The sequence below is a fragment of the Salminus brasiliensis genome, chromosome 13, assembly GCF_030463535.1.
Source record: "Salminus brasiliensis chromosome 13, fSalBra1.hap2, whole genome shotgun sequence".
In the NCBI taxonomy this organism is placed as follows: Eukaryota; Metazoa; Chordata; class Actinopteri; order Characiformes; family Bryconidae; genus Salminus; species Salminus brasiliensis.
Window position 1 is genome coordinate 23744753 of NC_132890.1, and position 26112 is coordinate 23770864.

At 40.6% G+C, this 26112-nt stretch overlaps 1 protein-coding gene across 3 annotated transcripts; it reads left to right on the forward strand.

The window, feature by feature from the left end:
- Nucleotides 1-264: 264 nt before the first annotated feature.
- Nucleotides 265-25650, forward strand: wt1b (WT1 transcription factor b). Of its 3 annotated transcripts, none has more exons than XM_072695248.1 (9): nucleotides 265-806; nucleotides 5683-5796; nucleotides 7783-7873; nucleotides 13201-13281; nucleotides 18740-18848; nucleotides 20509-20653; nucleotides 23173-23262; nucleotides 23348-23440; nucleotides 24518-25650. In XM_072695248.1, exons 1-9 carry the CDS (start codon nucleotides 434-436, stop codon nucleotides 24637-24639), a joined length of 1218 nt encoding a protein of 405 aa, XP_072551349.1. In that variant the 5' UTR covers nucleotides 265-433; the 3' UTR covers nucleotides 24640-25650. The 3 variants fall into 3 exon arrangements, with proteins under 3 accessions (XP_072551349.1, XP_072551352.1, XP_072551351.1); XM_072695251.1 differs by having other exon boundaries at nucleotides 23348-23431; XM_072695250.1 differs by having other exon boundaries at nucleotides 5686-5796.
- Nucleotides 25651-26112: the final 462 nt, after the last annotated feature.

Genomic DNA, 26112 nt, shown 5'->3' on the forward strand with positions numbered 1-26112 from the left:
TTTAGATCGGACAGACCAAGACGAGCTCCAGACGCACTCAGAAAGGAGAGGACCTAACTCCTACCTAACTCTCCTTTACTCCCCGTCCATTCTCTGGACCAGGCCGTTCATACTGCATGCACTTCTCAAGCTGGATCGAGAAGAACCCTCAATGCTTATGACTCTGAACTGCTGAGTGTGTTGGAATTTGCTTCCCCAAACTGGAGCAGATATTCAACTTTGTTCATAGCAGCTTTATTTTGACCATCAGGGACCTCTTTTTTTTGTTGCTTATTTCTGTCTATATGTCTAGCCACTGGAGTCTTCATATCAGATATCTGACAGATATCTGACTGTTTTTAGTCTTTCGTCTACCTTGTGTACCAATTTCAAACCCTCACAGCTTTAGTTCCAGCGTTCCTACTCGTCTCTCCCGAGCCACTATCCTTCCTCAATGCTGACCGAATCGTGTGGGTTGATGGGATCGGATGTGCGAGATCTGAGCACCCTGCTGCCCGCAGTGCCCACCGTCCCAGGGTCCAACAGCAGTGCTCCGCAGTGGGGACCGATAATGGACTTTCACCCCGGGGCCCTGCCCTCACACTCCTTCATCAAGCAGGAGCCAGGCTGGGGGCTGCCAGACGTTCACGATGACCCTCACTGCAGCCTGGGTGCCTTCACCGTCCACTTCTCGGGCCAGTTTACCGGACCAGGAGGCTGCAGACACGGAACCTTCCCAGATCCACCGCCCAGTCAGAGCAGAGTATTCCCCAACGGACCATATCTGTCTGGCTGTGCTGACAACTCTTCGGCCCCTCGGAGTCAGGGTAGGTGACCTTTCTTTGTTTGCTGTCCCCTCAAAAAAGTGTGTACTGGTGGGTTTAGGCCAGTGCCCAGAGCATGAGGCCTTGGTGGCCTTAGTTTGAGATGTTTTCAGGTTTTCAGTGAGATCACTTAGCTTCAGATGCTTCAGATTAACTGGTCAAGGGGTTCGGTTAAATATTCAGGAGTTAATGAACAATATATAGCATTATCCTGGAACTGTTCATCCAGTACTTGCTACTGTGTTTATCTCTCACCTCACCATACATCTAGAAAACATCTTACCATGGGTTGCTCCAGACTTGCATTCTTCACTACTAACTTAGGAACTAATAAGCCAGTGTCTATTGTTTTTCAGATAATTACTTATTAATAATATTGGGGTATAAGATGTCTGTATCTGAATATATCAAAGGGTTCTGTGGTTCCTTGTGGTTCCTTGTGGTTCCTGTATATTCTGTTGTTTAGTAGGTGGTTGAAAAGATCACATAGAAGTGATTTCCCAGACATTTAAGTGTAGGCTTGGAGTCAATTGTCTATAGTCTTCTAGAGTCCTCAAAGTAAGCTTAGTGTCGCATAGAACGTTACTGCTATTTAGATATGTCAGCCTTAGACTTACTAAAAATAAAGATGCTCCAAATGGTTCTTTGAGCGATGCCATAGAAGAACCTTTTTGGTTCTGTAAAGAAACATGTTTGTAAATAACGTCAAAATCTAAAATCTCTTAAGGCTTAAATTCTTTATTTACACTCATATTTATTAACAAACATGGTAACAGACATTCTGTGCGGAACCATAAGTGGTTCTACTATGGCATCGCTCAAAAAAAAAACCCCTATAGCACATGTATCCCGACTTTTGTATGTTTTTAGATTGAACCCTGGAGCTGCTCTGTATACTGTATAAATAATTCTGGATGAACAGACCAATATAAATGCTCTAAATTGCCAGGAATAAACTCCTGTTTCACATTGACTTCCATTTAAATTAAATCCATTTAAATTTGCCTGCTCCTGTAAAGTCAACATTTTGGAGATACAAACATTTTGGTTTTTTTATTGGACAGCAACAGTTTTCAGTATTTGACATATTGTGAATCTTGCAGTTGTTCTTTACATCGTGTCAACATTTCATGATGAATGGACCAATAGAAATGCAATATAATTACATTTTTAATAATTTTTACGTGACAGTAAGCATATGTAATATAATATCTGAAGTTTAATTCTTCACTTCATTTGTTTACCTCTTACACATGTCAAGGAAGAGGACACACGCTAGACCGTATGATCCCCTCCCACCTTTCGAATGATAGTGCTAATAAAGACAGCTCTATGTGACGAGCCTGATGTTGCAATGCTAAAATCTCCCTGTTCTTCAGATATACTGGAAGCATGTGTCAGTGGTGTGCTTTACAGAACATTAATGATGCACAAAGAGGTTCCCTTTCATCAACATTAGAGGGCATAAGGCAGGTCATTTGGAAAAAACTAATTTGGAAAATATATTTTGTTCTTCATTAAATGTGATGCTAAAAAGATCTCTAGATGTTTGAAAGTATCTCAGTATTTTCCCCAGCCCAACAGTGGAAACACTAAAAACACACATTGCTCTTTGTTTGGTGGTCAGTTGTACATTCATGCAGGACCCTGTTAATGAAAGCATCAAAATAAGTTGACATCCCTTTTAAAGTATATTTATTACATTGCATTAAATTTAGTTATGACATAATGATAGTATTAAAATATAGGTCACTATAGTGTCTTGCATTTTATTACATTTAGAGACAGACAGTGACATATTTAAATGATTATTTTACATATTGAAACTGTAAAGAATTGCACAAACTTACAACATAAGTCATATATACACTGTATAAACTGCTATATACCTGAAATACTAAATAGAAATATTAAAGAAACAGGTCACTATATAATAGTTTATTTATGTTATATATGGTTATCATCGCTGTAGCAAAAAAAAAAAAGGGAAAATCTGCAAAAGGATGCAGCGATACAGAGCGTTTACTTGAAAGCAAGGTTGAAGAGGTAAGTAGGGTGTTGTTCAGTATTACATCATGGCTGTACTGCTGTATTTTGTATTCAGTAGTGTGTTGGTACACAGTGTACATAACACTGTGCACGGTTAGCTAACACAAAGCAGGATGAGAACAGAAAGTCTTCAAAAGGCTTTACCCTCAATTTGACTTCCTTATATTCCTGACCTGCTCTTACACGTTGAGGAATGGGAAGAAAGATCTGAGCGTTTTTATTATTATTGCTTTCTAGGTTTCTTGTGATTTTTAATTGAAGAACAAAGTCAAAACCACACACTTGCTGATTAATAGTTTGGTTTTATTGGTCTCGAGTGGCTCTGAGTTCCATTTCCCATCACGAACACAGACGATAAGCAGGTTCAGAACCATATATCATTTCCACATCTCTGATGGTTTTTCTATGAAAGTGTTTTTTTGTGAGGAGAAGGGGTTTGGCCATCTCTAGATTGGTAATCACAGGTTTCAGTGACTGCTGTGTGAACCGGACGCGCGTTTGAAATGGACGAGTTTGGTTTAGTATGTAAACACTGTAGATGTTTCCAAAACGTGCTGTTCACTCCCCAGTTCTTGCCCTAATTCTGATTGGTTTGAGGAATCACTTGACGTCAGATTCTTCTAATTGTTGGCCTGCCCACCCAAAACACGAAACACGAAAGGACAGCAATCTCTCAACTGAAATGACCAATGTCATTCTTTACGCATTCATGCAGAACATTTTAAGGTGTTTCTATTGATCCATTCAACGTAAATAACTACTGCCAGATTCACAGTAAGCCAAAAAGTGAAGAACAGCAAAAGAAATTGAGGTATAAATTTTTTTGGAATGATGCCATGGAAGAACCATGTGTGTAAAGTGATATGAGAATGTGTGGATGTGAAGAAACTTCACAAAAGGTTTAAAGAACCTTCACCTGATGAAAAACACAAACAAGGTTCTTCTATGGCGTCATTGAAAGAATGCTGAAGAGTTGAGGGCTGACATTTCTGAATAATGATGATGTTCTGTGCTGCACCACGCTGACGCTACTAGAAGACTCATGAAGACTAAGCCTAGACCAAGGCTTAGATTAAGAATTTGGCAAATATCCACGGTGCAGTTTTAATGTCCGTCTGGGAAATCAGTCTTCTGTGACCTTTTTTTTACAATCTAATATTCAACCGAATACAGAGGAACCACAAGAAACCATGAGGAATCACTTAAACCTTTGATATATCTCCTAAATTCTTAGACTTATTCATTTTTTTCATATCCTAACATTGTTATTCCGGAAATAACATTGAAACTAATAGCCATGCAGTTTTAATAATGTAATAATAGCTGTCCCTAATGTGCCTTTATTCTACATGTATATTTGAACAGTACAGTGAAATTCTTCTCATCACATGTACTAGCATAGAAAACTAGGGAGGTCAGGGTCAGCCTTGCTACTGCACACCTGGAGCAGAGAGGATGAAGGGCTTTGCACAAGGACCCAATATTTGCAGTTTAGTAGTCCTGGGTATTGAATCCCAGTGCCGATCCACTAATCCACCACTGCCCCGATTTGTACTTTTGGGTACATCAGGGTGATTGTTGTGCATTTTAGTGGATTTTGATTTGTCTAAAAAGATATTTTGGCAGGAAACTGTTGCAGCAGTCTGGCAACCCTGTTCAGACACATGCCTGGCTGTTTTATAAGCATCTCAGTGCTTTGAAGCACTCAGTGCTGGGCCTGGCTGCTGTACTGGAATCAGGATCTTGGTAACTTATTTTTTATTACCTTTAAATCTGTTGTTGTGAGTGTGTTGGTGAAAATGCCAACTTTCCACACAACCAGGAAATATTCTGTCATGGGTCAGTCCTTAAAAGAGCGTAATATCTATAACATGCACAGAAAGTCTCTCTCTCTCTCTCTCTCTCTCTCTCTCTCTCTCTCTCTCTCTCATAAAGGATAAAGGATAAGGAACCCAGTTTGTTAAAGAGCTAAAAAAACTAAAAAAAAAACCAGATCCTTAATCTTGGCATTAAAGAACCAGTTTTGATTCCATAAGGACTGTGTTTGTTTAAGAGCTAAAGCCGCTTCCGATGGTTTTTTGAGAAATGCCATAGAAGAACCAGTTCTCTTCTATAAAGAACCCTGTTTGTTAAAAATCTAAAGAAGCTACCAACGTTTCATTGACAGATGCCATAGAAGAACCATGTTTGGGAAAAGATAAAGGTGCTACCAAGGGTTCTTTGGGTGGGGCCATAGGAGAACCATTTTTCTTCCATAAAGAACCATGTTTGTTGCTAGTCTGTCTATCTTTTAACAAACTTGTTTGTTAAAGACATGTTTGTTAAAGACATAAAGGTACAAGAAATGGTTCTTTGAGCTATACCTCTGGTTCCCTAAAAAAAACATGTTTGTGAAATACAGGGCTTTGAGTGATACCATAGAAGAGCCACCTTTGGTCCCAAAAAGAACCATGTTTGTTAAAGAGATAAAGCTGCTGCAAAGGGTCCTTTGAACTACACCATAGAAGAACCACCTTTGATTCTATAAAGAACCATGTTCGTGAAAGAGATAAAGGTGCTACAAAAGTTTCTTTGAGTGATGCCATAGAAGAACCACCTTTGGTTCCATAAAGAACCCTGTTTGTTAAAGAGCAAAAGAAACTTCAGATAGTTACTTGAGAAAAGCTACTATTAGTGCCTGGGACGATTCCATAGAAGAACCACTTTTAGTACCGCAAAGAACCATTTTTGTGAAAGAGATAAAGGATCTACCAAGCGTTCTTCAAGTGATATATCACTCTTTCATTTTTATCCCCTCCTCATCTAAAATTCTCTCTCTCTACTTTTTCAGCAGGTCTGGAAGGTGTTCAAAGTTATGGACAGACTCCTTCTCACCACTCTCCACCTTTCCCTTGTTCACACCCTTTCAAACATGAGGATGCCATGTCTCCTCAAAGCACCATGGGTAAGCACTTTATCCAAACACACAGCTGGGGGGGGTTTGGAGTGTGTTTTTAGATCATTCTGAGCATCCAGCATCCACTGTTTATACATTTCACAAGACTTTAACTGTCAGTAGTTCAGTGTTTTGTGAGAGCACGGTGGGTGTGAGTGTGAGTAAGTGCATGCTGGGGGGAGTTTAATTTATTAGTAGTGAGTGTTCGGCATCTCAGAGGTTCACTGAGAAACTAAAGCCGTTCAGCTCTAAGTCACACTGAGGGAAAGTGTCAGAAACACACAGTAAAGTGTTCTCTTTGTCGCCGGCTGCTCTGCTTTCTCTTTTCCTCTCACCACGTCCATCACAAACCACGTAACGCGACAGCAACGTCTCTGAATCTCTGAAACAGAGAACAAGAGTGAGTGTTTAGCCACCAGTTAAAGCTTGAGCTGAAGGTACTGTTACTTCTATAGGTGCTCCAACTGGTTCTTGGAGTGATGCAATAGAAAAGAAAAGAACTACGTTTGTTATAGAAAGTGAGTGCGAAGAAAATTTACATTGATAAAGAACCTGTAGACCAATTACAATTACTCTAGTACAAATATGGTTCCTTTTGGACGCAAATTGGTTCTTCTGTGGCATTGTTCGAAAACCCTTTGTAGCCCTATAGTAGTCATAGAAGAACCATGTTTGTTAAAAAGATACAGGTGCAAGAAATGGTTTTTGAGCTATACCATAAAAGAACCACCTCTAGTTCTATAAAGAACCATGTTTGTAAAATACAGGGCTTAAGTGATACCATAGAAGAGCCACCTTTGGTTCCATAAAGAACCATGTTCATGAAAGAGATAAAGGTGCTACAAAGGGTTCTTAGAACTACACCATAAAAGAACCACCTTTGGTTCCATAAAGAACCATGTTCGTGAAAGAAACACAGGTGCTACAGGGTTTTGAGTGCTGTGAGTGACGCCATAGAAGTACCATGAAGAACCAATGTTGTTAAATAGGTATAGGTTCTACAAAGAGTTCTTTGAGCAATGCCAGCGATGAACTTTTGGTTCCACATGAACCATGTTCATTCAAGAGATTACAGAGTGTGAAGAACCTTTAAATTGGTCAACTTCACACTCACACATCTCTATTTTCATCATGGATCCCATGAAACCAAAAGTGAATATTCTATGGAATAACTTAAAGAACCCTTTGTAGCACTTTTATTTTGAAGAGTGTTCAGGTGAGTAATGTGTGCAGGTTAATGATCAGAGCAGTACATTTCCACTGTCCTGCAGATGTTTAGAGAAATGTTGAAGCCGTTCATATCCATGTGTTCTCTGCTTGAGTTTAAATCTGACAAATGTTTAGTCTGATGATCAGGCCATGTGTCTAAATAATGAGTTTTGCTAGTTATGCTAAATGTAGGAAATGAATTGGTTAACACTACCAAGGGAGACACTCTAAGCCCACACTGCTGCTGGAGTCCCAGGTCTTGTTCAAGTCTTCGCGGCAGTGCTTTATGGGCTGAGAGATCACAGGGCTGTTTGGATAACTGCGGTGAGGAGAAGGCCACACTCCACTATCTCCTCCCCAAAGAACAATCCGTTAGTCCTCCCGTGAAATGCTTTGTTTCACAAGTAAACAGGAAAATAGGAGTAGGAGATTGGGGAAATGTGATAGCGTTGTACATTGTTATTATTCTTAGTCTCTACAAACCTGAAAGTGTAGAGCATCAAGCTACTGTTTGGACTCATGCTGGATGTAGAATCCTTAAGACTCACCGTCGAAAATGCTGATGTATTAAAGAGTTATTAAATTTAAGTATATGGTCTTAATGGAATTAAAAATGGTGTAGAATTCTTTTTTAAGGGAGTAAGTGAACTGTGAAGTGTGAGCTTGCATAAAGGTCCACTAGGGCTGTGTTTTCCTGACCCAGATTAAGCCTAGGACTTCCAATAAAGCTTTTCCAATAATGACCCAATGTTAGCACTGAAAATGTTTCTTTTTTGTTTTTTGCAGGTGATCAGCAATACCCTGCTCCACCCCCTGTCTACGGTTGCCACGCCCCCACAGACGGACAGGCTCTCCTTCTGCGAAATGCTTACAACAGGTACTTGGCCTGGGTTGGGGTGCACCACTGAATAATGCAATTTGTGCATATCAACATAGAATGCTATCATATTTACAGCTGATACTGCTTTTCAACTTTCCCACAAGTGCCTGGGGTAGAAATGTGAGCGCTATTCATGTTTCAGTTATGCAGAATTTTCGCATTCACTCCAGCTCTCCAGCAGACTTGCAGCACCACTGGCTAACTAAGTTACATATCTGTAGATTACATAGCCTGAGGGGGCCAACAGATCTTACGTCAGTAGTTGAAGCTGTTAGTCTTACAGCAGCTTCTGTAATGTTTTCATATTTTACTAATTGATGTTTAACTTGAATATACAGAATTCATAATGCAGTTTTGGTGATAGCTCCACTTCTTTGCTCTCTCCTCTACACTGTATAAAAGCTTGAATTATTATGTAGGTATCTGGTTCCAGAGAGTTTTTTGAGTTTACTCAACTAAGTTTAGTCAAAAGTTCTCCTAACTCACATTTCCTCCTTCTGCATCCCAGTTTGCTCACAGTGTATATTGAGTTGCATGAGCTGCAGCTGAAAACTGATCAAATATTGTGTAGGATGTCTGTGCCCCCACTCTGTTTACTGTTTATTCCCATCTGCAGGTTAGAACTCACCCTGTCACATGGTGGAAGGCCTTCCTATTCTGTGTGAGGTGATGATAAGTCCAAATCCCAGCAAGGGCTCAGCGCTCCATTGTCAAAAGCCTCCCAATATAAGGAAGTCACGTGATAGGGGGAGTTCTTACCTGCAGATAATAGATAATAAACAGTAAACAAATGGTGAGGGGCCATAGACTAAATGTCTTACACATTATTTGATCAGTTTTAGCTGCAGCTCATTTACTATTGTTTTAAGGCTGAACTCAGTATGTATTGTATTATGTATAAGTGAAAAATGTGAGTTAGGAGAACTTTCACTAAACTAATTTGAGTTCACTCTAAAAACGCTCTGGAACGAGTTACTGCATCAGTGTTTGACAGTGAAAGTGGTCACCTACAGCAGAATTCGACAGACAGCGGTCTGATTCTGATTCTTTGACACACTTCAGCTGTATCGCTATGTGGCTCATAAAAATCCAGAATAAAGTCTGCAGGGAGCCATGCTGTCTGTGCAAAGGTTAAGAGCAGAGCAGCAGCCCTCAGCAGGCCAAAATACACTCTGTGTGATCTACAGTCCGTTTCCTCCCAATTCCTCTTCCCTGCTTTGCTTTCCCTAGAGATGGGGAAACAAGATTCGGGGAAAGAAAGAAGGACAGGACAGAAGTGGAGGCCTAGGGAGGGAGATTACAGGGATTAGATGAGAGTAGGACTGCCTGCACAAGAAGGAAAGAGGGCAGGGTAGTATGGAAGGGTAGAAAAACAGAGTAATGATGATGGGAGGTCAGTATGACTCTAAGAGAAGAGGAAACAGACAGTAGGCTGGGAGAGTAGCAAGAAGGACTTGAAGCCAATTGGCGTTTCCCATTAGCAGTGCACTGATGAGGCCGCATTCCTCAAATAGTGTTCTCATGTTTGGAGAAAGGGGAGATCGCAAAGAACCCAAAATAACGGAACTTGGATTGATAAGGGTGGGAGATGTCTTTGCACAACCCACCCCCCCATCACCACCACCACCACAAGCATGCACACACCCTTAAAGCCTGGTATTACAGTTCAGAGAATGGTTCTCTCGTTAACTCATTCACTACACAGCATTCACTACATAGAGGACTGACCAGGGGACACCAAAAAGTTTTTGGACACTACATTTAAAACCACTGCTTGAAAAAAGTAAGTAGTTACTAGTTACTAGGTGATGCAGTTGCGGTCCTAAGTAGTTGTCGCCAATTCACTAACATAAGAATCTGCTTACCAATGGGCTTGGACAGCTAACTAACTCAGCAGTTGTCTAGCTGTCTGTGGTGCAGTTTAACAATAGCCATTGCCAACTCACTAATATAAGAATCTATATATATATATAGATTGGTATATCGAATTGTGTAAGCAAGCTAACTGACTCAGCAGTTGTGTAGCTGTCTGTGATGCAGTTTAACATGACTTAGCCATCACCATTCACTAATATCAGCATCTACTTACATTTGTATATAAAATGGGCAAGGCAAGCTAACTCAGCAGTTATCTAGCTGTCTGTGGTGCAGTTTCACATTACCTAGCCATTGCCAACTCACTAATAAAACAATCTACTTACATTGGTATATAGAACTGGCTGAATTCACTGAGTCCTGTCAGTTGTTTAACCTCTTAACGCAGAGAGGCTTATTAGACACTAAGGCATATTACTCAGTAACTACAGAGACTTCTGTTTGAACTGGTTGGGCTATTCTTTGGTAATAGAAGTTTGTGTTTTCAGGGGTTAGAGTTTTTTTCTAATGGGCCTCATCAGGTGCTGTTAATTATTCTAACTGACTTCTTCAAGAGCTGATCCTTAACCCCCTGGCTGGGATGTTATTGTGAAATGTTCAGTAGCCCAGCAGCTGCTCTATACAAAAACTACCCCACATGAACCATCTCTGTAGAAATAACCCAGCAATACACCATCGCACTGCGTTCTGGTATGCATTAGACATTGTGGTATGTATTATCTCTACACTAGAGATTGTAATGTATTATTGGCCTTAGATAGTGAACTACTTATGGAGTGAAATGTACCGTTAAGGTTTTGAACAATCCTAGAGTTAGTATCACCGTACACCGTTTCTGTAATAGGTGAGTGATTTCAAACCCATCTTTCAGGGTGATGAAGTCACGTTCCAGCCCAGCCAAAAAGGGAGATTCCAGCTCATTTTCATCCACACGTTAACCTTGAACATACCCAATGATTAGACAGCATGTGCTCTCTTGGGAAAAATGTCCAGTGACTTTCAAAATACCAACATAATGGAAATGCACTTTACTCCCTGCCCATGAAATCCTTTCAAGATAAGAAAATTCCGGTGGAACATCAACAGTCCACACATAATCTTTGCTGTAATATCTCTAATTTGACTCTTCTGGTTGGGAAATATTCTTTATATGTGGATCTGCCCATTAGAACCAGTGTTTGTTGATGGAACGTTAGCTGAAATGTTCCTATAGCGCAAATATAGTTGGTCTGGAGCTTTGAGGCTAAGCTAGCTAACAAATAATAAACCTTAGGCCTCACCAGTGAGCACTGTGCTGTTATCTGTACCAGTAGGGGAAACGGGGCACAAAGCAACATGGGGCTAAAATGTAACATGAATATTTTATGTAGTTAAACAAGCAGAAGATACGTTATTCATCTCATATTCTCATAGCCACGTCATCTGTGGATTTCAATCTTATTCAAACATATTTCTGATGATTCACCCTGATGACTCTTTCTGTACCATAACAGTAACTGTTTTTGAGAACTGAGACCCTGATTCCACCTGCTCACTTCATGTGACTGGTATCTGGACTGTATTTTGATGAGATATGCATTTAAGGTGGTTAGTCAGACTGAAATCAGATTGCTATGTAGGGTGGAAAATGCAGATAAACAGCTCACAGCGAGCACTAGCCAGGCTAACCAACCTAAAACCTTCTTGCATTTAATTTGAACTTAAGTAGTTAGTTAACAGAACAATAACTCAATGGGCTCTATTTTAGCAATCTTTAGGCAGGCCAGTTTAATTTAGGGTGTGTCAGTGTGTAACATACATTAAACCAATTAGAGTGTCACTTGCTATTCCCTTTAAGAGCCAGATGCGGTCTGACTTTGGCGGATTGCTATTTTAGTGGCGAGTACGTGCATGGGACACGCACCTGTGTTGACAATTCACTGCCAAGATAGCAACTGACGTCTGCCTGGGTTTTCAGTCAGTGAAGCACCTGTGTTTTCCGTTGCCAAGATAGCAATGCGCCAGAAATTGACCTGAACACCTCATTTCGAGACCACCACGCCCATCGGTGTAGGTATAGTCACAAGCACCGATTATTATCTATAAAAATTCTGCAGATGGATGGCATGAAAATAGACTGTTGGCGGGGTGTAAGATAGCAGTGAGCATCACGACGTGCCTTGCGCAGGGTGTTAGGAGGATGTTAAGATGTTCAAGAAGTTCAATAAACTCAAAGGTTTTGATCCAAGGTATAACGAACAGTTTTCTTTCCATTAGAAGCCCTTAATGTTTTTCATTTATTTAGTTTTATGGTGCAAGTCCAGAAAATAAATTCAGAAAAGTAAAGTACAAGTATGTTGATAGAATTGGAAATGAAATGTATGTTATTTTTGTGATGTTGATCTTCGATGTTAGAACACATCAGCGTTTGACGCAGCAGCCTCTTTTCACAAATCAGGTTTATTTTAACTAAATAATTATATGTATTTAGGTTGCAAACAACACAAAATTAATCATGCTGGTATATAGATTTTTGTGTATATAGATTTTTTTAGTGACTAATACAACTATCCTGTTTGTCTGTTACAACTCCTTGCCAAAGGGATAAGCTCACTGCTGAATTATTCATAATCGCTAGAAGCTGGAAAGCAAGTTCACATTTTCAGCAGTTCGGTATTTCATGAGAATACTGTTAGTACAGTATTCCACTACTTGTGAGCTACAGTAACCATGTAGCTCTAGGGTGAAACTATGGAAGTAAACTTTAGACACCAAACACGTCCTCACTGACTGACTGTAATAATGTTATAATTCTAGTTCTAATTAAAAATCCATTTTGAGGCCAAACTCTTCCTCTAGTGCAGCGCGATAGTCTTCAAATAATGGATTCTTATAAAAATGTAGATAACGGCGTATCTATATCACAGTGAGTAAAATACTGAATTCTGCTGTAGTTGAAAACAGGACGCACTGTTTCACCCTTGCCCACGAAACAGGCCTACTCATCCGCCAGTTCAGCAGAGATTAAGTGTGCAGCAGTGCTTCACACTGAGCAATTCACACTCTCTTCCCCTCCACCCCTCCCTGTGTTGAGCTATCACAGGATGACAGCACTGTACCAGGCACTGTGGAGCTCCACAGCGCTGGAGGGCCTGTGGCCTTGCTGTGAGAGGTGTGAGAGTGCCTCACTGCTGTGTAAGGTCTCTCATATGTAGTCAGTGAGCGCTCTCTTCAGCTCCGTCTTGCTAAACCTCCAGCTGTAGTGGTCAGATGACTCACAGTCCTATTTGCTGGTTCAGTACCCAGATTGGGGAACTGCGAATGCTGGGAAAGTATTTTAGTAGCTGATAAAAATAGTCATGACTGATAAACCGAGTAAACAACATCATCATCACCACCACTTCATAGGATTGTGATTGTTCCCCTAAAACACTGATGCCATGTTTCTGTTTCCTTCTCTCCTCTAACAGTGATAATCTGTACCAAATGACGTCCCAGCTGGACTGTATGGCCTGGAACCCAGTCAACTCTCTGGCCTCCACCATCAAGAGGTATGAATCAGTCTAGATGATGCTTAAGAAGTGGTCATTTCTTATGTCACCTGTAAAGAGCTATTTATTGTTGCTTCATTACTGATGTTTTTTGCATTGTGGCAACAATTTTATGATGAACGGACCAATAGAAATGCTTCGAAATGACTTAAAATGAGGGCACACACTGAGTACAATGAGTAAAATCTTTTCACATCGAGTTCTATGTTATTTCCTGCTCCTGTGACATTGCCCTTTTTAGATATAAGCTATGTATAATAACGAATATGATGTTTTTTTTATTTTTATGCTATCTTAATCTTTGGCCTAGAAAAAATACAATAATATACTGTAATTGTATGTTGAACTATTATATAAGTCATATAAGTTAAAACCTTTGAGGTTTAAATGGACACATGGAAATATGGGGCATTCTGGGAACTTTTTCTTGATGTATGACAGACATCACTCATTTTAGAGTCATTTTAGAAATGTTAGAAGCTTCTGGAAATGTAATATTTTAAAACATAATATTACCTTCTTATTAACCAATGAAAACCTATGAACATGCACAGGATTTGCATATTTTATATAATTTATACCATAACAATTAACTTGGGTTTATGTCACTGCTGTTAGCTACTCTGTAAAGTATGCTATGGTGGTGTTATTCAAACTTTTGGACTGCTAGTACATGTTCAGAGGCATTGTCTGTGTATCTTTTTGACCTAGTGTGAGACGGGGTTACTCTGTAGTGGCAGGCGGACAGCTTCAGATAGCCTCTCCTCCAGGTTATCTTCAAAGAGCCATCCTCAGTTTTACATCAGCTCACAGCTGAACAGGGGGTTAGAACTGCTACTGATGAAATGATACTGAAATAGGTGCTGTTAATTAATAAGACTATTTTAGGACTGGAAAAACCCTTTAAACAGCCTATGACCTGCCGGTGTCACTGAAAGTGTCACCAGAGAATAGACCCGGTAGCCTGGTTCATACAGAAGTCCCTGTAGTTACTGAATAACACACCTTAGTGTGTAATAAACCTCGGAGTGTTAAGGGGTTAAACCATCAGGGTCTGTATATGAGTCCAGACTTCAGTCCTTCACTGCCAAAGTAGCTTAATAATTTGTAGTGGTTAGTTATAAATAATATTGGTGTGATTCAACCAATAAATTCTATATCTGAAATCTTCCTAATTTAACTCTAAATATCATAATAAAGTATGGGAATTACATCAAATTAGACTCTAAGATGTTCATCCGAGGTTTAACTACACAAAATCTACTAAATTGTCCTCCAATCAGAAGCAGTTCTGAAACATTTCTTCACAAAATCTTCACGAAATGTAATTGTTGGACTTGAATGAGACTTAGAAACCGTGACGTTTCCATGTAATGTGGGATCCAGATATAGGATCCAAATTCTGCCAAACTCTTAGGAGTATGCAAATTTCCAGTGGTTGGGAGTTGGAATGTTTGCTTCCTTCCTGTACGCTGTCTGACAGTGGAGGGATATTGCATTCGGTCCGTTGTAGAGGGGGATACTTCCTGTGATACGTTCCTTTTATAGAAGACTGGCCTTGAGATGACAGACAGCAAGGGCATAACTGTTTTTTCCATAAGTCTGAAAATAGTTTTTCAGCAGCGAAGACTTACAGAGCTCAAGCTCAAATAAACCAGCATCACTCACCACTCACCTTTAATCTCATAAGTTTAATGACTTTAATGATTTTAGAAGTTACAATATTACGAAAGCTGTAACATCCATGATCTGTCTCATTGTATTGACTGTGTTTCTCTGTCTTAAAGAAGATTTTATCCTAGACGTTTCCATAGTGATATTTAGTGATGTGTAAGACTAACATATTTATTAGCTGCAAAGTAGCTTAATCGTTTATAGTGGTTAGTTAATAAAAAGCATGATGTAATTAAACAAATAATGTCAATCTCTAAAATCTTCCTAATTTGCTTTGTAAAATATCATAATAAAGTATACAAATGGCGCCAAATTAGACGAATTTCATCCGAGGCTTAACTATGCAAAATCTCAACTTTTCATCCAATCAGATGCAGTTCTGAGGCATTTTTTCTTACCGTACGAAATGTAATTGTTGGACTTGAATGGGACCTAGAAGAACCGTGGTGTTTCCACATAATGTGGGATCCAGATATGTGATCTAAATTCTGCCTAACTCAATGCAAATGACCAGGAATCTGTATAACATTAAGAAGGAATACCTAGAATGCCCCATGTTTCATATTAAAACCTCAAAATATAGTGTAAGGTTTTTTAAATCTTTTGAAAAAACTATTTAGTCAAATGAAGACAGAGTCTGAAGATATGCTTTGCCAGTTTAATGATGGAAAATGCTGGTCAAAACAAGTTTTTGATGGGTTTAAAATCAGGCTGAGTAAATAAGTCTGGCCTAAGCCAGAGTAAAACAGCAGAGCTTCCATGAGGAAGAGTTGAGCTGAGAGAATTTTCTAAGTATCATCTGTCAACTTAGTAAGTGCGTTCGTTCTCAAATCGTCAGGCGGGTGTCCAAAAGACTTTTGCTGGAGGTTTTATACCCTAACGGGCGAGGTTGCATCCCCTAATGACACCTTGACAGGCAGCGCCCTGCTAGAGAGTCAGCATGACATCTAAAGACAAGTGCCTCCTCAGTAACCTTCGTCATGAATTTTTGGTACTTGATTCAACAATTACAAACAATTACTAGCTTGTCAACTTGTCCATGACTAGATAGTCCATCCAGCAGGAACAGCATGCAGGAGATCTGTGATGTGTGAAAGGGAGGAGGAAGGATTTATTGGAGAAATAGATGTATGTTGTGGAATGTACATATGTGAGGATGGGGGTTGTATTAATTGGGGTGGGTGTTGTAGGCCTTCCTTTAGAAGTGTGTGTGTGTGAAGGTGTGTTATCTGTGTGGCCAGTGAGTATGTGTATGGGGCCTTGGAGGAAAGGAACAGGGTGTGATGGAGCTGTCTTTAGCACTATGAATGCATGCATAAACAGGGGATGGAGTGTCAGAAGGTGTCAGCTTGTTCCTCTGGGCCTGCTGGAAGACAAAACAACTTCGGCACATTGCCTGCATTTCAAATGAACTAATACTTCATTAAAAGCAGTTACATCAAAGTTTAAATGGTTTTAAATATGATTGGTAAACGATTAATATATATATGATTAGCAAATGATTATAGAATATTGTGAATAAGCAATGAATGACCAGGGGATGGGTGTAGACCATGCATTTCTCTTACATATAGTATAATAGTTAATAGATAACTAAATTTTTTGGTATTGTTTTGTTTGTCAAATACAGGAATATTAAATAAAACAATCAAAAAACATGTTTTATTATTACTGTTCTGTAAAAACACTTGAACTTTATTTTATTCCAAGTCATTTTGCAGCATTTCTATTGGTCTAATTATCATTAAATGCAGTGTGTTTCAATGTGTGAAGCGATTATGGAGCTGTGGAGTCACCCTGTGGGTTACTCTTAGGTAAACACAGATAAAGATCTCCTCAGTGAAAGGCAGAACAGGGGGTTCGAGGTTCTGCTCAGTCATCCAGTTCAGTTGAGATAAAGTATCTCATTGTGGGTGTGGTGGAATGCAGTGTGTGTGTGTTGGTGTGTATCAGTGAGTGAAAGAAGACTGTGAGGTGTAGGCTAGAGTTGGCTGAAGGGCCGGGGTGGGTTTGAGGTGTGGCTGCAGCAGTGTGAGTAGAGTATGTGTTTTTAGTACTGCAGTGAAATCTGGCATTTGGATGGGTGGTGTGGGAGACAAGACAGAATATTTATGCTGATCCTGATAATCACCATGGTTACAGCCCCTTCAACCCTGTTGCCATGAGCGTGCAGTGTTTGTGCGCCGGCTGTGCAGACGGATAGATGGAGTGAGGGATGAGTCCCTCAGTGCTGGCCGATTGCGCAGGCCGAGACGTTAAGCTAACAGGACAAAGGGGGCTTTATGGAGTCTTAGCAGTTCATCAGGTGCTGCCCACACATACCGGCTGATCCTGACCCTCAGCGTTTCCCACTGCCTTCACCATTCACACTCTCGGGCCTCCTAAGTGCTGCTGACGGCTCCATGCGCTACCTCAGGGGACTGGCGCGGATTATGAGTTCATTAACTGCAGTCAATTCGTCTTGGCTGTTTTCTGTAATCTACACATTGATAGATAGAGGGCCACTTTTTAACCTTTTAAACTCTGAGGGACTCCCTGGTTCCAGACTTCCATTCCTTAGTCTTGTAGCTTTATACTACATAGACTAGATGCTGGATTCAGAGTTGTTAGCATCCTCTACTCAACCACTGACAGAATGGAAATCAACAATTGACATATTTAGATACTGTAGATCACCTTGATTACATACGAAAGCTACATTATGTAGCAGTTTTAGCTTCAAACAGCAGCTTCAGAATCATGTTGATGCTCCACTGACTGTAAGAGGGAGAACGGCATCTCTGTCATTTCCACTCCGGGTCAAAACGCTGCTACTGCACTATGGAACTCTGGTGGAGCTGCACAAGACCTCTCATCAGAACTGCGCAACGCTGCGTAACCCAAGTCATATTTCAGATGCTGCTTCTGTTTCTCTCAGCTTGTCCAGAAATGCATGTGTACAGCTGTCCCTGTGGGCAAACTCAAAGCATGATTTGTATTTCTGGCAATGCTGAATCAATGTAAAAGTGAATCACACTCCTTCACTGTGAGAGGAGCCCAGGGGTAAAGCTCGGAGGGGCTCAGAGTAGACCAAGACGCTGACACTATGGCCTGAGGATTGCAAATTCGAATGCCGTGTCATGCTGCTTTGCCATCAGCAGCGGGAGCCTGAGAAGGCACAATTGGCCATGCTCTCCCTGGGTGGGTAGATGGCGCTCTCTCCCCTCATTACTTCCATTGTGATGCTGGCCAGCACAGGCGTCTGTTAGCGGATGTATCAGAGCTGGGGACCTGGGGGATCTGCATTGGTGGCAGTTTGACATAAGTTGGTGGTTAACTTTACACATATTTGAGGAGTGTCAGGAGCATTGGTCAAGTGATAGGAGGAGTTCTGGTTAGTGAGTCAATTAATTGGCTCAGCTAATTTGGGGGAAAACAAGTAAAACAGCTGACATTGAAAAGAACCATTTAAAGCACCTTTATTTTTAGGAGTAAATATACGCTTCCCTTCTTTCTTATTTCTTATTAGCATTGCAAGTCCAGTACAGTATAGAGAGTATATAGTCATGGTATATAGTATATAGTACTACAGACTGGGGAACATTGTGTCATTTTCCTTTTTTTTAAATTTTTTTTAACTAAACTGTTCCTTTAAGAACACATTAGAATACACAGTACAGCGTGATCTGAAGGGTACTGGATGAGAATGTGGTCTCCCATGGTGTGTTTTGAGAATAAAGGCCACAGAGTGACCCAGAGGAGTTAACAGCATCCTCTCTGTGTTTTCTCCACTGATGTTTTCCAGTCCCAGCACAGGGTTTGAGAGTGAACCTTCTACAGCCGCTGCTCCTGTAGTCTACAGCTGCAGTGCCCAGTACCACATACACACACATGGCATGTTCCGAGGAATTCAGGTTGGTGCATGCAAAAGACACATGTACACACTCACACACATTAGTTTCTGTTAATTCTTTTAGTTTTACAGGTTATTTTAAAAGACTGTGTCTGTGTCCATCTCTCAGTAATGTTTAGATGCAGTTCAAATGTCCGTATACTCAAATATGTTCAAAAAGACAAAGGTTTTCATGTGGTGTTCCTCATTTCTTCCACGTGATTATATATTTATTAGTATTTATATGTAATAGTAACATCCCAAATCTAGTTTTCTTAACCTAACCCACATCTCAATCAACTCTGATCCCAATAAGAAGATGTCTGTGACCTTTCAGGCTTAAAAATTAGGCGTTTGTAAATACCATTTTACAAAGTGCTTTTACTATGTAGGCATTTTTGGTCCCGAAAACAGACGAAAACAAACCCAGCCATCGTGTCCAGGTTCAGCTAAAGGTCACAAACTCCCCTCCTACCCAGATATCCTGCCAAACATTGTTGAAGTCAAGGCCAGAAAGCTCCTCTGAAGCGTGTAACTGAGAGCAGAAGCAGCAGCAGCCAGCGTTTGACTGGTCAGGCCTGACTAGTGCTACATCACCGCCTGGTCCGGTCCCTCCGTCCTGCAGCAGAGAAAAGCATTAGCTGGATACAAACACGCCGCTTATTAAAGGTCGTGGCCTGCCAGAGTGGTGGAGGTGTGTAGAACAGCCTCTGTCACAGACAGCAGAGATATTGCCTGTCCCTGACTCCATTAGCTGTACAGATTGGGTTTCCCTACCCTGCCTCTGTCCCTGCTGATAAATCATTAAGACTTAATGAACATCTTTCAGCGTCTGTGGAAACAGAAATTCCCCGGAGAAACGATACGTGTGTTTGAACTGCTTTCTATCTGTATTCGGAAAACACTGCTCTCCTCTTAAGGCTTTTAAAAGCTGGACTGATGTTAAACAGACTTCAGGATTTCAGTCTTAGACTGACTGACGAGCTAGCTAACACAGGCATGAAAAAAAAACAAAAAAACACACTGATCTGGTTCCAGCTGCGTCTGTTAAGGGGTGGGTATGTTTGTTAGGCAGCAATTGAAAAGTCAGTTCTTGAAGGTTGATGTGTTGGAACAGGAAAAATGAGCAAGCGTAAGAATCTGAACCACTTTGACAAGAGACAATCAGTATCAGCAGGGTTTGCAGCACCTACCAAAAGTGCTCCATGGAAATGGTGAACCAGTGACACGGTAATGGACACCCAAGGCTCATTAATGCTCATGTAGGCCCCACCTCTCAACTCACAGGACTTAAAAGATCTGCTGCGAATGTCTTGGTCCAGACACCTCAGTACACTTAGAGGAACCTACACAATATTAGGCAGCTGGTTTAAATATCATGACTGACTGGTGTAGGTAGTTATTCAGCCCTGTTGGAAAAGCATCACCCGGAACTCTTCATTAAGTGTTGTTCGTCCAATTTTGACACCGTCACATTCGTTCCAAAATGCTGCAAATAGGAACTGAAGGAACGGTCTTCTGTAAATAGGTGTGTACAGACCGGCACTGGTAAGCCTTCAGCATCACTGCAGAACTTACAAGCAGGTTCTTTTACACTACAAACTGTTGACTGTCTGTTTTCATATCAGTTAGAAAAAGGAAGTGGTATAATGATGCCACCCTCACTCTGTGTTGCTCTGCAGGACGTGCGTCGAATGCCCAGCATCACCCCATCTATAGTGCGGTCAGAGAGCAGTGAGAAGCGTCCGTTTATGTGTTCGTACCCAGGCTGCAGCAAGAGATACTTCAAACTGTCCCACCTGCAGATGCACGGGAGAAAACACACAGGTGAGACACACTGGCACATATACCTACATTTTTCCCCCTCACCCACACACACACACAAACCTTCTCCTCTGCTCTGTGTTTTGGCTCGTGTGTTGTGGTTTTTGTGCGTCCTTGTCTGCTGGTGGGCCAAGAAGGGTAAGGGTTGGGGCCTTACACACTCTTTAAAAATAATGGCGCTTTGATAAATACCATAGACTACCATAGACTAAGACATAGACTAACCACCTTTAGTTCCTAAAAGAACCATGTTTGTAATAGAGAAGAGTGAGGTTTAAAGGTTCCACAGACGTCCACATACTTCCACATGCATTTCAACACCATTTCACAGCATTTCATTTGCCCAGACGAACATGGATTTGCCATCTGCACCAGGTTATCATAGTTTATCTGCAAACTGAATACATTTACATTTACATTTACACATTTACATTTAATAATACATTTACATTTACATTTACACAAGGCATTTAGCAGACGCTCTTATCCAGAGGCTAATAATTCAAAGATACCTCTAAGCTTAGACATTACTGAACACAGTCAGTAAGGTGACCTCTCTACTATTCGCCCAAGTATTCTTGCAAGAAGAAAAGGATTGCGGAGCGTTATATGAATTCCATAGTGATTCCTGTTACACCCAAATTTCCCTGTTGAGTTAGTCATAAAGGCCTTTGTGATCCCCATTGTTAAAATGACTAATTAACTCAAACTGGTAAATCAAGCATTGCATAGTCTTGCTAAATCTAAAAACAACCAACATATATCTTAATAATTGCTGTCATTTTAAAAATCATATTTTATTTCATGTTATTCAAGTATTTTATTTAGCATTTAATTTTGCAAAGGCCCCCCTCATGCCGCCAAAACAGCTCTGACCCATCGAAGCATGGACCTCTGAAAGCCTGTGGTGCCTGTGGTATCTGGCACCAAGACGTTAGCAGTAGATCCTTTAAGTCCTGTAAGTTGTGAGGTGGGGCCTCCGTATGCATTATTGAGCCTTGGGCGCCCACAACCTTGTCACCAGTTAGTTGTCTTTCTGTGGAGCCTTTTCGGTAGGTAGGTACTGACCACTGCATGCTGTGAACACCCCACAAGACCTGCCTGATGTTTTGGAGGCTGATCCAGTTGCCATGCATATTTGGTTTTTGGCCTAATAGATCTGGAAAAGGTCAAAACATGAAACTATTTTGATGAATTCATCTGGCCAGTGTTTTCCAACTAGTCAGTGTATACATGGACAGTGTATAGTATGGACAAATTATGGACAAATCAGTAAAAATAATTGTAGTGTAATGCATGGACTTGGTGGTAGGCTACACTGTCCTCTGCCCTCAGGCCTGGTTACAGTGCCTATAAAAATGATTCACCCCTTAGGTGATTTTTCTTGTTTATTGCTTTTATAAGTGGAATTATATGGATAATAATTACATTATTATCAGTATAATTTGTCCAGATTCTGACAAAATATAACAGTAATAAAATATAACTCAGATTTAGATCATGTCAAAAAGTAAAAAATGTCAACAATGACACTTACTTGACACTACCCACATCTTTCCCATTATAAAGATAATAATTACATTATTATTATTTATATTATTTTATTATGAATTACTATTTTTATTATTATAAGTATAATTTGGCTAACAAACAATCTACAAATACAAATAATTTGTCAAATTATTGTCTAAAATTTCTTACTTAAACCTTTAGTTTGGCTTGCTCTTGATTGTTGAAGTGAGTGGTATCACCATGACCATGAGAAAGAAGGGTGAAAAAAGAAAGAGGAGGCTGGAAAAGGGGTTAAAAAGATCTCAACAATTAGGAAAGATTCATTCTACTGTTCGCAAAATCAGTTCCATCGATGTGGCCTAGCAAGACCGTCCTAGCATGTTCAGGCCAAGGACAGACCACAAGATGATACAGTGAATATCAGAGTACAGCATCTACCATCAGAAAGAGACTGCATAACAGCTGTGCAAGGAAAAAAACGCCTGGAACAGCATGCTTTGGTCAGATGAATATTGAGTCTTGCCCAAAAAGTCTTTATATCATCATCTTCTTTCTCTCATTTCATTTTAGTTACAAAATTAAGGCAAATTCACTAAAAATAAGCAAAGCATCTGTAAGCTAAATCACTAACTGTCCGTGAGAAGGCTGTAGAGATGAATCTCTTCAGATGTGTGGTTGTTTACATCTTAACAACTTAAATTCAGCAATTTTTTTGAGACATTGCTGCAATTTCCAATCATTACTTCTCATATGTCAGAGCGAAATGAATGAAATAATATCATTACAAACTGTAGAATATAAAATAAATACAGACTCAATACAGTTTAATGTGTTTTAATCTGGGTTAAGATCATCAGGGGTGCATCTCCAAATGGCTAAACATGAAGCAGCGCCCCCATGTGGAGTCTCCATGCAGAGCACCCACCTTCTTCTCTGAGCTACTTTACTACTAAATGAAGGCTTTGTGTAGTAAAAGTCCCTGTATTGTGTGTGTGTGTGTGTGTGTGCAGGAGAGAAGCCCTATCAGTGTGATTTCACAGACTGTGGCCGCAGATTCTCCAGATCAGATCAGCTGAAGAGACATCAGCGCCGACACACAGGTCAGACCCTAACCCTAACCCTCACTGTGTTTCCCCCCTTTCTCTTGAGCTCTATCCACATCCTCCCCTTTCTCTCCTGCTGTAGGAGTGAAACCCTTTCAGTGTGAGACGTGTCAGAGAAAGTTTTCACGCTCAGACCACCTGAAGACCCACACTCGGACTCATACAGGTAAAACAAGTGCGTAAACCCCTTTTTCTCTCTCAGCTTTCTCCAGCCGTCACTGTCCTGCTGAAACCTTGCAACTTCTAGAAACCTCATTAAACCTCATTGCATTAAAGAGGAATTTCACCAGCTTTCCAAAGTTCTGCATGATGCAGTATTTGAGATGTAGACACAATCATTCTGAGTGGGTTTGGTGTGAAATGCTTTGTTGTAGAGTTATCTACCAGCTCAGATTTCTCTACAGTGGTGGTGAATGGAACCGGATGTCACCAGGTGTCGCCACGACTGCGACACAAATACAGCTGCTTTGTTTGCTATCCAAACCCAGCAGAGAACCTGGATACATCTTCTGAGTTTATATGTGATATTGATGATGATACTAAATAAGGTTTTATTTGGGAACTAGTTTGCCTTACAACACACCCTGCATCCCTGTATTCCTCCACCATGGATGGCTTTTAGGCTAAAACCTGGCTACAAAATAACTGTAAAACATATGAGGCGTCAAGTATTGTATTATATATAATAACAGCGGTCTGTGAGGGAGATTTTACAGATTAAATGTTGTCATGACTACAACACAAATAGAAACATTTGACCTACTATCCAAACCTATACCTATGCCATAGAGAAGCTCTGCTAATAACACAGCACAGTCTGGAGCATGCCCAGTGCCACTCAGTAGATAGAGGAGTATGAAGCCCTGCAGCACTGGGCTGTGGAGCAGTGGGACTGGCTTCTCTAGAGTGCTGGAGCTCCAGCTAGTATCTCTGGGATAGGTCTGATCTGATTTTTGATCTATAAGCAGTCATCTATTAGCAGGAACTGACCTCACTAATGCTCTCATAGCTGAATGCTGGCATCACATCCTCACAGCAATGTTCCAAAATCTAGTGTAAGGCCTTTGCAGAAGACTAGAGGCTGCAATGAAGGGGAAAAAACTCCAATTTAACAAACATTAAAGTTAATGAAATGAAGTTTTAGGAGATGCAAGGTTTCCGTGATGACAGCAATGAAATACTGACATCAAATATGAACTGTGTTGAAAATGAATTTCCCCGTCTTGACTGCTATCTGCCTTCTTTCTCTCAGGTGAGAAGCCGTTCACCTGCCGCTGGCCGAGCTGTCAGAAGAAGTTTGCCCGTTCGGATGAGCTGGTCAGACACCACAGCATGCATCAGAGGAATGTGACCAAACTGCAGAGTGCTTTCTGAACTGCGAGAGACTCTCTCAGACACTGCCACTAATGAAGAAGCTCAGCCTGAGCTCAGGCTGAAAGAGGAACCTTCACAGGGCGACGTGACGGGTGCTCCAGAGCGAATACCTGAACTTTACATGTCGCCGCAAAATCACTCCAAAATCTCCAAAACTTTAGAGGAGAAGGAAAAAAAACCTTATCTTTGAGTGGAAGTGAATGTAAAAATGTTTTATACCAAGTCAGTTTAGAGCATTTCTATTGGTCCATTCATCATGAAAAATAGAACAGCAGCCAGATTTACAGTATGCCAAAAATGAGTGAAAAGTGGCAGATGTAATAAATGTAGATACAAGGTTTTTGCATGACAACAACATGTTAAATGACCCTGGACATAAAACATCATAACACACTCTCTAAAATACATTAGGGCCTACAAAGGGTTCTTTGAGCGATGCCTTAGAAGAACCACTTTTCCAGGGTTTCCTGGAGAATCTTCCCATCCCAGACATGGGGCTTCATGCACCCACCATTCTTACTGCTTATGCAGATTTCACAATGATTCTGACGTTCACCAGTGTTTTCTTATCTGGGATTTGTCCAATTTATGAGGACATGGGATCCAGCATTATTAAAGCATAAAACCTTAAAACCTTTAAGAACGTTTAGGAACTTAAAGTTGGTTCTCTATAGCACCCTTTATTTTGAAGAGGTCCAGAGGTCATGTCTTCCAGTCTTAAAGAAAACGGTGGTTCATCTCATGCTGTAAATAGCTGGCACTTGAGTCCTCCTGCTGTACTGGGCGTATCTACAGTACAGGACATTCGTCTTAGAGATGTGCTGGTTCTTTTAAATCATGTGAATATTTGATCACTCTTGGTTTTATACAGTCTATAACCAGCAAAGCTTTGAAAGGGTTTCTTTTTAGGAACAAAACTGTTAAATAAGTGCACTGTCACATTTCTTTGTATATACTGTATGTTAACCTTCAGCATTTTAACATCTGTGTTTTCTATTAAAATGCTTCATTTAAACACAAGTGTCTCTGAGCTGCCTAATCTCAAGTGTATTTTAAGATTGAAAGAGGTGCAATGCACGTAATGGTCACTAGAGAGTGCATTAAAGCACTGGAGCAAAACCTGACTCTTCAGAACAGAGACCTTAAATGTCTGGCTTAAAAGTCCCTTAAAATGCTAGTCAGTGTGGGCGTCAGTTAGCGCTCTCCTCCAAGCGTGTTGAGCTCCAGTGATGCTAGTGATTAGCAGCAGTTTACATAGATGTGGTGGAGCTACAAGTTACATGTGTCTCAGAGGGAGCACATGCTAGTCGCATCCTTCCAGCACTGGTAGCAAGGTGTAATTGGTGGAGTCCTAACTACTGGGTGAAAACTGGTCTCTAAGATCTACATTAGCTCTGCAGCCACAGTACAAAACTAAACATGCCGGCTTTAGACATGTCTTAGCCAATCAGCTACTTTTAAGGTAAGGGGGAG